The sequence below is a fragment of the Stegastes partitus genome, unplaced genomic scaffold, assembly GCF_000690725.1.
Source record: "Stegastes partitus isolate 25-593 unplaced genomic scaffold, Stegastes_partitus-1.0.2 Scaffold1603, whole genome shotgun sequence".
Classification (NCBI taxonomy): domain Eukaryota; kingdom Metazoa; phylum Chordata; class Actinopteri; family Pomacentridae; genus Stegastes; species Stegastes partitus.
The window spans coordinates 54,687-65,429 of record NW_007579334.1 but is presented as its reverse complement, the minus strand read 5'-3'; the positions used below and the strand labels follow the sequence as shown (position 1 = coordinate 65,429).

Genomic DNA, 10,743 nt, shown 5'->3' with positions numbered 1-10,743 from the left:
TCAACTATCAAGGTAAACTTGAAAAGTCTAGCAAACAAGCAAGAGAAAAAAAAAAATCAAATAGAAAAAGGTGCTATATAATATACATATATGAACACAGCTGCGATTCTTCCTCTTGAGGAACGTTGTGTTTGTAAGTGCCATGGTTCTGAGTTTGTGTGTGTGACGCCTTCACATCTATCTTACAATTTTTCTCTCAGTTGTTTTTCAAAACGTCTCACCAGCCCAACGAGGCAGAACGTGTGTCGTTGTTGGATTTTCTTTCTTTTTTTTAATTTTTTGGTTCCTATGTTTTGCTTGCCTTCATGTTAGAGTGCCGTCGAAGGCTGTCGGGTAAAAGGTGGAGAAAGGAGGAGTTGGAATGACGTGACGGGGGTTCCGACCGGGACGAGGGGAGTCGAGGGCGACGTCTGCTGAGGTTGGTTGAAGACGAGGAGGACGCGACTCCTCTGCTGGTTCAGGAGTGACTGGGAGCCTCAGTAGCGGTGGGTCTGGTGGGAGTACTGGGAGCTCTGCTGGGAGGATGACGAGTATCCCATGGTGCTCTGGGGCTGAGTGGAACCTTGGACGTTGCTTTGGTAACCAAGGCGGGAGCCGGAGTGCTGGCGGAGAAAAACACAACGGTGAGCTCTTATGACTGAACATGCACACCTGCCTGTGCAGTCGTCCTCAAATGTATCCATACCCTCCCATTGAAGAAGGAAAAAACAGCTGAAATAAGTTGAAATTGACAAAAGCAATAATAAATAAAAAAAAATAAGGAAAATCATGACGTTGCTTTTCAATTGTGGTTCAACAGAAATATATATATAAAAAACAAAAACAACAAAATAAAAACCAAGCAAACAAGAATGATGGGACTGATATTTAGTTGAACAACCCTTTGAGCCAATCACTGCAATTAAGTGTTTTCTGTAACTCTCAATCAGACTTCTGCACCACAATTCAAAAGCAATGTCTTATTTCACTAAAGTATAATTTAGCAAATTTTTATTTATTATTACTTTTTTCAGTTTCTAGTTATTTGAGTGACTTGTGAATTTTGCCTTTTCTTTAATGGAAGGGGATGAATAAATCTGAGGACGACTGTATGTGATACGAAAAGGGAAGAAATTCTCCTTCTGGGCTCAAAAAAGAGTATTTAACAACGGTCCCTTTATAGTTCTTCAAGTGCAATAACATAATGTAACATTGGTTTTCTCTCCATAACTTTTTTGAGTGCAATAACAATTTATCTTTATAACTTTTATGAACAGTTCTACACACTGTCGGTCCCATAAGTTGGGTACGACTATCTATCATGCTATATCTGTACATGTGTAGTATTCTTATCTTTAGTCTGCTTGTCTTCTGATTTACTGTGCTTCATTTTTATCTAGCTGCTGTAACATGTCAATTTCCTCAGTAAAAAAGCAATGAACTTTATCTTATCGTAAAGGTTATCTGGTAATTAGCTTTTAAAGGCTGTAGTATTTCTTAGCAGGGGTGTCCCAAGTCGATATCATGGATCAGGGCCCGTCGCAGCACTTTTTAAATGGCAAGTGTAGCACCAATCTAAACTCATTTGTTTGTATCCACCGTCGAAAGTGTCAGAAAGGGACAACACAGGATGTGGCAAGATAATTTTACAATACACCAAATCTGGCCAGATGATATTAAGCGTCATAAAAGTCTCTGTCATTGTGCCCCTTTCCAGATTATCATCATGGAATGTGCAGCATAAGTTTCTATCAATTTCTAAGAGGTCATAACACAGGGTTGTGTTCAGATTTGTCCAGATTCCAGTTAGTTTGTTTAATGTAGTCCAGAGTTAATTTTAAATTAAGAACTTTAAATCTGTTTTCATGGCCAAACTGGGGTTAAAACCTGCGTTTAATTCATTTTTACTCCTTAACATCGATGTCTCCTGTGGTTCTGGAGGAGGTCTGTCAAGTCTGCATTTTTAGAGGCATCACTCGTTTTTTTTTTTTTTTTTTTTGCTTTGCTTCAGACTACCAATGAACAGAAAAGCCTGATTTACACACTGGGGGAATGGTTTGCAAAAGACATCTGTTTACATGTCAGCCAGGGAGGGTCAGGCAAAAAAATCTAAATATTTTATATAAGCGGAATATTCAGTCAGTTAAAGGACGCTTTCATGAGAAAAAAAAAAATCACCTGTTGCAAGCGGTAAAAAGCAGGACTGGATACATCAAGTCAAAGTTACGACAACTTAGTGTCGGAGACCTCATGTGACCCGATCGACTGTCTGCGCTGCACAGACCAGGTCACATGTGCGACACTGCTGCTGTTCAGGAGAACGACTGCAGAGTGGTGCATGGTGGGATACATGCGGATACGAATCAATGAGGGGAAAAGTGGGACGCTGTCGGTGACGGCGCTGTCAGACAGTTAGCCAGTCTCCTGGCATGTCGGTCCACTCCACTGGTTTATTTTTACATCTGCTGAGGCCTGACAGCCAGCAGCTGTCGCACAAGCATGACTATATATATATATATATCTGTATGTGTAGCGTGTGCATGTCTGATAGTGTCGCCTCCGTGTGGCCTTGCTGACACAGAGGGAGGAGAGGTCAAAGCAGTCACCTCTATCACTATCGACACACGAGCCCCCTGCCCTTGCAGATGTACGCTGATGTTTGAGCAACCAAAAATCACATGTGTTGTTGATTGCTTTTGCCAGTTACTGTATTTTTCCCCCTTTTTTTAGGTTGTAAAATAAAAAATTCGCAGTGCATCAACACCTGAAGAAAGGCGTGTGTTTAATGTGTATGTGCTGCAGGAGTTCATCCTTGAAATGTCAACAAAACATGTAATTTCCTCATACGTTTGCGTACAGCTGCATGTCATCGCACTCTCTCCAGCTCTCAGAAATCTCTCCTCTCTTTGGCCTCGTGATAAGAGTCGAGTCAACAATACGACACTCTGAGAAGAAAACAACAGCTCACAGGCACCACAGCGACTTGATATCAGCTCTGTCAGCAGGACCGTGTGGAATGTACAATCCTTATCAGTTAGACACCAGGCTGTTGTTGTGTTGTGTGTAAGTGAATGTTTGTATGTGTCTCCCTCAACAGTAGCTTCTCTCTGTTGAGAGAAAAACTTGTACTAAAGAGGTCAGAACAATACTACAGGGGGGTAAAACTGAATAATGTCACCTCATACGTGGATTAATGAAACTATAAATGGGAGCTTTGATGTATTTTCTATCACAACATGCACATAATATGTAATTTTACATTGTGATATGCATACATATCACGATATATTATGATACTATGATTCTACAAAGATTAACTAAATGATTAATATAGATAAAATAACCATTATTAAAAACTGTTTTGACCCCTTTAACCTGTCTGGTCTGTAGCTCTCAGCCTAAAGCCCAGCTGTTCCTTCTGAAGATCTTCAAAAGTGGGGAAACTCTGTTTAAATTTGTTAAGGTCTATACCTTACTCTGTTAAGTGCTGTGTGATGACATATATTGTCAACTCCGCTATACAAATAAAGTTGAAAATTGAAATTGAAATTGAAACAAACGTTTATAATTTCATCAGGAGTGCTTCTAATCAAATGCTGCCCAACAAGGAGGACTTTGTTTATTTGTTGGAGTCTGTTTTTAGCTGTGGATTAAATCACATTTTGTGTTCTGGTGGGTATTTCTGGCAGCAGGATGGTGAATGTGGGACTGGGTCAAAGTAAACACGGTGTGTGTTCAAGGTGATAAAAGAGTGCAACAGTGTGGCTCACAGAGGAACAAGACATGTCAGTGTACAACCCCACTGACCTGGTACTCTGACTGTAGCACCCCGGTGCCTGACGAGGCCCCAGAGGGCCCGATCCGAGGTTTCTTGTTAGGGGGCCCCTGGTCCTGACCGTGCTGCAGCCCCCCGCCAGCGGTGGCCCCCGTGGCTCCAGCGGTGCCGTTGGTTTGAGCCGAGCTCTGCTGGGAGGGAGCCTGCTGGGCCGCCGTCTGCTGCTGGTTCTGGGCCTGAGTCTGGCCCGTCGTCTGCTGGTGCTGCTGGGTCTGATTCTGCAGACGGACGCACAACACAACCGACAACAGCTTAACAAAAGTAATTCTTGTTGCTGGGGAAAGTGCGTGAAGTCATTGTGGATACTTGAAATGGTATTTTTATTTGCTCTATTTTTAGCTGTCGGCTATTTTTGTCTGTTTCTGTGACCCAATTTTCTCATTGAAGTGACTGAAATGAACTCGAATTTGGCAAAACACCAGTTTATAATTTAAATAAAACATTACAATACGAGAAAACTCAGTCAAACACAAGAAATGACTCTTCAACTGATGACACAAAGAAGGAAACATGTAGAAACTCACCTCAGAGACACTCCTTCATGTATTTAGACAGCAATGAAGCATCATATTAAATGTGTGTGTTATTCATCGATTGCACAAGTTGTTGCTCCAAGATTCATTTCAGTGATTTGCGTTGTCAGTTCAACGGCTCAATTTGCTCATGTGACTCAGCACAAGAGACTCGTGACATCTGGGTGAAAGTCATTAATTGTATAAAATGAAGTTAGCGGTAGTATCCAGATTACTTTAATATTACTTTTAACAGAGTCAGCATTGAGGGCCACACCTCAGTCACCTCCATACAGTGTGTATTACTTTATTTGGTGATAACATGATTTCAAAATGGTCAAAAAGCTTCAAGTTTAGAGTCAAATTTTTAAACTGTTTTGTGTATGTCTATTGCAGGAATGTCTAGAGTTGATTGTTCAATATCTATAGCGTGGTTTTCCTAGGTGTACTTACTAACTGTACAAAATTAGATATGTTACATTTGTCACACATTTCAAACTTCTCTGTGCACTTTTGGACGTCTAGATTCATGCATGAGGATGCACATAGACATGAGTGACGAGATGCACAGTCCAGCCAGTAGTTTCTAACTGATCAACAACTGGTATCAACCTGCTAACACATGCAGATGTGCAGCAAAGTGCCAACAAAAGCAGTGAAGAGCAACATTACCAGCAAGTAAAGAACTGCTTGTCACGCCCTGTGTAGTTGATAAAATGACACTCTCACGCTTTGGATGTTTTAAAAACATAGCAGCCAGTGACTATAGTTCACTTCATAATACATATACAGTAATTTAGATCTAGCACTAAATGCAAACAATATTGGGTTTGAAATACTTTAACCCTCTGAACCCTAAAACCCTCTGGCGGGTTTGAAAGACATGTTATCTTTCAAAAGAAGTCACCAGAATTACACAATTTCTCTTTGGCAAAAACTGTAAAAACAAAGAGTTCTATCTGATTTTCAACTTTTCTACTGTCCTGAAACTTATTTTGTATGATGTCAGCAAAATTAACGAAATGTGATATTTCATCAAAATTACTTTACACGTCATATTTGAAAATTTGTCAAAAAATGAACCGTTTGCACAAACCAGACCCTGTAGAAATACAAGTTTGGGCACACCAGCTCTCCGATGATTCTGTTTGAACACTGTAATACATGTTCAAACGAGAAAGTGATTACGAAGAAGAATAAGGACACTGACAGCTGCACCCTGCAAGTTGACAGGTTTGATTTGTTAAGTTCCATAAGATATGTCCTCCTAAGTCTGAATCTGTCATTAGTTCACTGCGATTTTAAGGTTGAAACGCTCAATCATGAACATATTAAAGCACCATTTGGACATGTTAACAAGGTAAAAACTTGACTTTCCATTGGAGGGGGGTCTTTAAGAATAGCATTTCAAATGATAAAATAGGTGATCATTGCTCATATGGTTCAATATTTAGCAGCAATGTGTATATATAATGGTCTAGCTCTCTTAACTGTATAAGAGACCAGCAAAGACGCAATTCTGACAAAATTCATTAATATGGCCCTCATCATTCTCTCACTGTTCTAAAATTGAGGGGGAAAAAAAACACCTGGTTAAATTAATGCACTGTGTATTTCAGCATAAATAAACAATATGTTCGATGAGCAAACCTATATGTGCTAAATTTAGATGTGTGCTGCAAATTTCATTTCAGTCCTGCAGAAGGTTCACTTATTTTATTTCCACTGTGGACATAAATTCATTGTGTTTGTTATATTTTGTTTTATCTTCTATTTTTGCTTCTGCCTTTTCCTTGTTGAAGGAACTAAAAACCCAGCCAAGCCTCTCACACGTGTCGTCCTCTGATCGCACTCGGATCGTTTGCTGCTTTCTAGACAGCAACTGTAAATATGATACAGGAGCTACAGCTTCTCAGAAATTACATGGAGACGTCTGTCCCTGCCTCGGTGTGAGCTCTCTCCTTAGATTGCACGACAGACATCTGCTTCTTAAGACAAACGCCTGGCAAAGAATGCACTTTTTCAGCAGCTTTTAATGCCACGATGAAACGCGTTGGGTTCAACATACGACGGTCGGCCTCTTCATTGTACTTTGTTACAGCATGTACAATGTGTCCCTGCCTCTGGCAAAGTCACCGCCGAGTCCCCGTAGTGATTTATTATACTGTAAAAATAACTGAAGGGACAGGGGAGAGCCTGTTTACTCTAATGGGCTGCAGATTTCTAAGAACCGGTTCTGCTGCAGGATTATATACGACGGAATGCAGAAGTGTCCGGGCACATCTGGTCCACTGAGAGGATCAAACTGTCACATAAAACCCTGTAAATCTACGGCACAGCTGAAAAGATGTTTCACAGAAGACAAGCTGTAATTTTAAGAACTTTTTTTTTTTCTTTTTAATTACAGATAACCCGAAGTTTATGATATCATGTTCTGAAGATTTTAATGGCTTCATTTAAGAAGCTAAAGCAGCTTCCATTTTTGGTAATGTAGTGACAAAAGCTGGCAAAGTTAGCCAAACGTGCTGCATCACAGCAACACCAGCAGATTTGAAAAGATATCTTATGTATTCCCACTACAGCAGCCTATAGATCAACCCACCCTGTTATCAGTGTCACGTAGGAAATATAAATCAGAGCTCACAGCGTCTAATGGACTCGGGAAACCCTGCGACCTTTACCTGGAAAGGTGGGTTGACCGCCGCTCTGCTGTGAGATTTGAACCGGCGGCTCGTGTTTGTCCAGCTTGTGTTTTTCTTCCTCTGTGATTCATCTCTCTGGGCAGTAATACAATCTCACTATGACAAGCTTCCAGCCTCACACCGCTGTAGGTTTGGATCACTTCTAATGCAGAAGTGTGGCACAATGAAGCCATAAGCTTCCACACAAACCAAACAAAACTGTAGAGACACATTAATAAGCAGTGTATGCACGTCAGTGCCTGAACAAGGGTTGTTTAATGCTCTGTTGTGTAAGTTCAGGAAATGTGTAATGGCTCCTCTCCAAATCAGAAAAATTAAGTTGAAGGCATGAATGCCAGAGGCGTTCACAAACAGCTGATGTTGACATCCTTCTGCATCTTATTTTACCCCTAAAGCTTATTTATGTCAGGCAATATCTGTCTATTTTATTACTGCTTATGTCAAATACAAGGCAATTAATGTTATTCTGCAAGATTCTGTGTGACTGTATTTCAACATCTGTACCCCAAAATTTGTGACTGCACAAACTGTTTGTACTGCAATCCTGCTTGTCTTAAGGAAACACGAGTAAATTCTTAGTCATCCACACCTTTATGCTCTTTAAATGTTATTTTTGTATAAGTACTACAGAATGAATGCAACTGCACACTGAAACCAGCTCCGATGTGGCCTTCTAGTGCTGACATTTAATAGAGAATGTAACCGTGAAAAAAAAAATCATAAAAGACAATATAATATTATGAATGAGGAGGTATCGAATGGAACGACTATGTGTGGCACTGAATTTAATTTCCTTTATGGGCACTTAATAAAATGACTTCCATGCTGGGACACTGTGTAATTACCTTTTCTGTTTTCTCCTCTGGCTCATCTTCATTAAGAAACTCCCGTTTTGGGTAGGGGATCTGACAGCCAGCAAACACGCTAGAGGAAACCAGATAAAATCGGCGGTTAACGCGTTTCTGCGTCAACATACTGAAACACTCCACTCCACCAACCAAAACACCGGATTGAAAACAGGGAAGCATGATTGAACGTAAAGGGCAAACCCCTCACACTATAAGAGGTAAACTACATTGTTTTTCCTGAATAAAGACAAATGAAAGCCTCCTGTAAAAGTTTACTGAAGCTCACTCAGTGGTTGGTAGAGGGTCTTCCAGGAAGTAGGGGTCCTGCAGCGCCTGTTCTGATGTGATTCTTTTGGTGGGGTCCATGGTGAGGAGTTTCTGCAGCTGAGAGCCGAAAACACACAGTGGTACAAAATATTTATAATCAGGAGGAGACCAGTCACAAAATATGAGTGTAAAAGGTCACAGGAGATGTTAATCTGACAAAATAATCTGAGCACAGATCCACTCAGTAGCTTTTTTTTTTTGCCTGCATCTCAGTCACCATCAGCTGAAGTGTGGTTAAAAGATCTAGAAAAAGTGGACCCATGAAGTTTAAATTTTTCTGTTTTGTGGTTTTATACACCATCACATCAAATTATAAGAGAAACAGCCACTGTGAGGTGACAGTGGAGACTTTTAACTTGTTCATATGTGTTCTCACGATGAATTCAAAGTGCAGGTTTGTAGCCCTTACATACAGCCATTTGAAAAATAAGTACTTCCTATGGAAACTGTTGACTTTTACAGATGTGAACAAGCAAACACTAGATGGTCTTTTGTCACCTGTTAACCCATAGAACAAATATTACCCACCGGCTGTTTTGAAAGGTGTAATATCTTTAAAAACGACCAAATGTATATAATTTCTTAGAGGCAGGAACTTTAAAATCAGGAAGAACTGCTTGATTTTTAAATATCCAACTGTCTTTATATAACTCATTAATGATGTGTTGTTCCACTGTTACACTGCAAAAACATAATAACCTGCATCATGTTACTGATAGTGGAGGGTGACACCACCAAAACTTCCCAATGGGTGACTTAATCACTCCATATGATCTCATGTTTACTCATCTCTGTTTGTTTGTAATAGGAAACTGTGAAAAGATCAGAACTACAAAGTAAGGAGGGATTAAAGGAACCAAAGACATGGGTGAAAGTTTCTCTCAGTAGAATTAGCAGCTAAATATTCCTGAAGCATCAACACTATCTTTAGCGATCTTAACATCAAAAACAACTGAAGTCTGACTATATTCTACATGTCTTATTCAAGATTCTCCAAAAACAAACTCTTTGCTCTAATCAGATTCTATAAAAAGGCACTAAAACAAAAAAAAGCATGTGTTGTACATGTTGATATCTGATTTGTATTATTAGTGTACATCTTTCTTTATGATTTATGGCATTTTAACTTTGTTATATTGCACAAACGACATTTCTGATTTCTGTCTACTTCTAGCTGTAGTTGTTTTGTTTCCACAGAGATGCAGAACTTTATATTGCACTGAAAAAAGGAGTCCACAGTGATTTCACATGTGACAGGAGCAAAAAAAAAAAAAAAACTCCTGGCGCTCAGAGGGTTAAACCTCTGTCATGTAGGCTGTGCTGTTCTCTTTGTGAGTGAGGTGTGGGTGTCATCACGGGGTCATCTAAAGAGCTCTGTCAGGCCTTCAGAGAAAAGGCTGTGGATGCCAAAGAGTCTGGCAAAGGTTTTTAAAAGAACACAGCACATGATTATCCAACAGCGCTGTGTTTTCAAGGTTACTACATGTTTATCCTGCAACTCTCACATACCTCAGAGCTGTTAGTCACAGCGCAGTTCACCACAACGAACGCAGCTCTATCATTTAGTTGTATGTGCATTAGAACCTAACTACAACTTAGAAAAATTATTATTTATTTTCTGATTTGTGCAGATTATCTTTCCACATTATATGTAAGTGTGTCTTTGCATGATGTGGGAGCACAAGAGTTACACTGAAAAGAAAGCAAGCCCCCGATAAATCATGTAATTCTAAGGTGGTTAAAGTTTAAGTTAAGGGTTAGGGTTTGTCAGGTAGTTGTTATGGTAATGGTAAGTTGATGTAATGTCCTCTGAAGTGATGCAAACTTACCAAGAGGAAAACCTTGCTGTCCGGTTTGACTTTATGCTTCTCCATGTATTTGATTAAGCTGCTGTTTGCATACCTGTTAGACGAGAGAACATCATGATGCTACATTTGATGTTGTATTTGTGAGTTTCCGATGATGCTCAGATTATAACGTCCACTCACGTTGTCCTCCTGAAGTCTTTCTGCAGTGTGGGGTACTCTGGCATCTTTCTGATATCTTCCCAGTCTTTGTCTGTGCAACACAAGAGCACACAACCAAGTTTACAAATGCTAAAAATATAAATACATGCAAATATATATACAGTCGTGAACGGAAGTTTACCTACACGTCTACAGACCATGTTTATCATGACAGTCTTGCGTTTCTAATGACTCAGAATTTTCTGTGATGGAATCATTGGAACACATGCATCTTTGATCCAAAGAACAATTGTGGATTTTGTTTTTTTCTTAGATTTATTACAGGTCACCTGAAAGTATGATAAAATCTGATGGGTCAAAAATATACATACAGCAAAGCTATGGTTTGATGAAACATACCTTGGCTAGTTTCACCCCAACTCTGTATATTTGTTAGCCATCCACAAGCTTCTGGTGGTATCTTTGATGTCTCTTCTAGACAGAATTGGTGCAGCTCAACTAAATTTGTTGGTTTCCTGACAGTCTTGTTTTTTTCATCACATAGATTTAAGTCAGGACTTTGGGGAGATCAGT

The 10,743-nt window shown here is 39.8% G+C and overlaps 1 protein-coding gene across 1 annotated transcript in view; it reads right to left on the bottom strand.

The window, feature by feature from the left end:
• Positions 1-209: 209 nt before the first annotated feature.
• The window catches only part of LOC103371529 (cyclin-dependent kinase 19-like), a 58,884-nt gene continuing 48,350 nt past the window's right edge, over positions 210-10,743 (bottom strand). Inside the window, exon 12 of the mRNA XM_008300883.1 lies at positions 210-602. Within this exon, the coding sequence (XP_008299105.1) occupies positions 477-602 (126 nt within the window). The 3' untranslated portion in view covers positions 210-476. The remainder of the gene's footprint in view (positions 603-10,743) is intronic.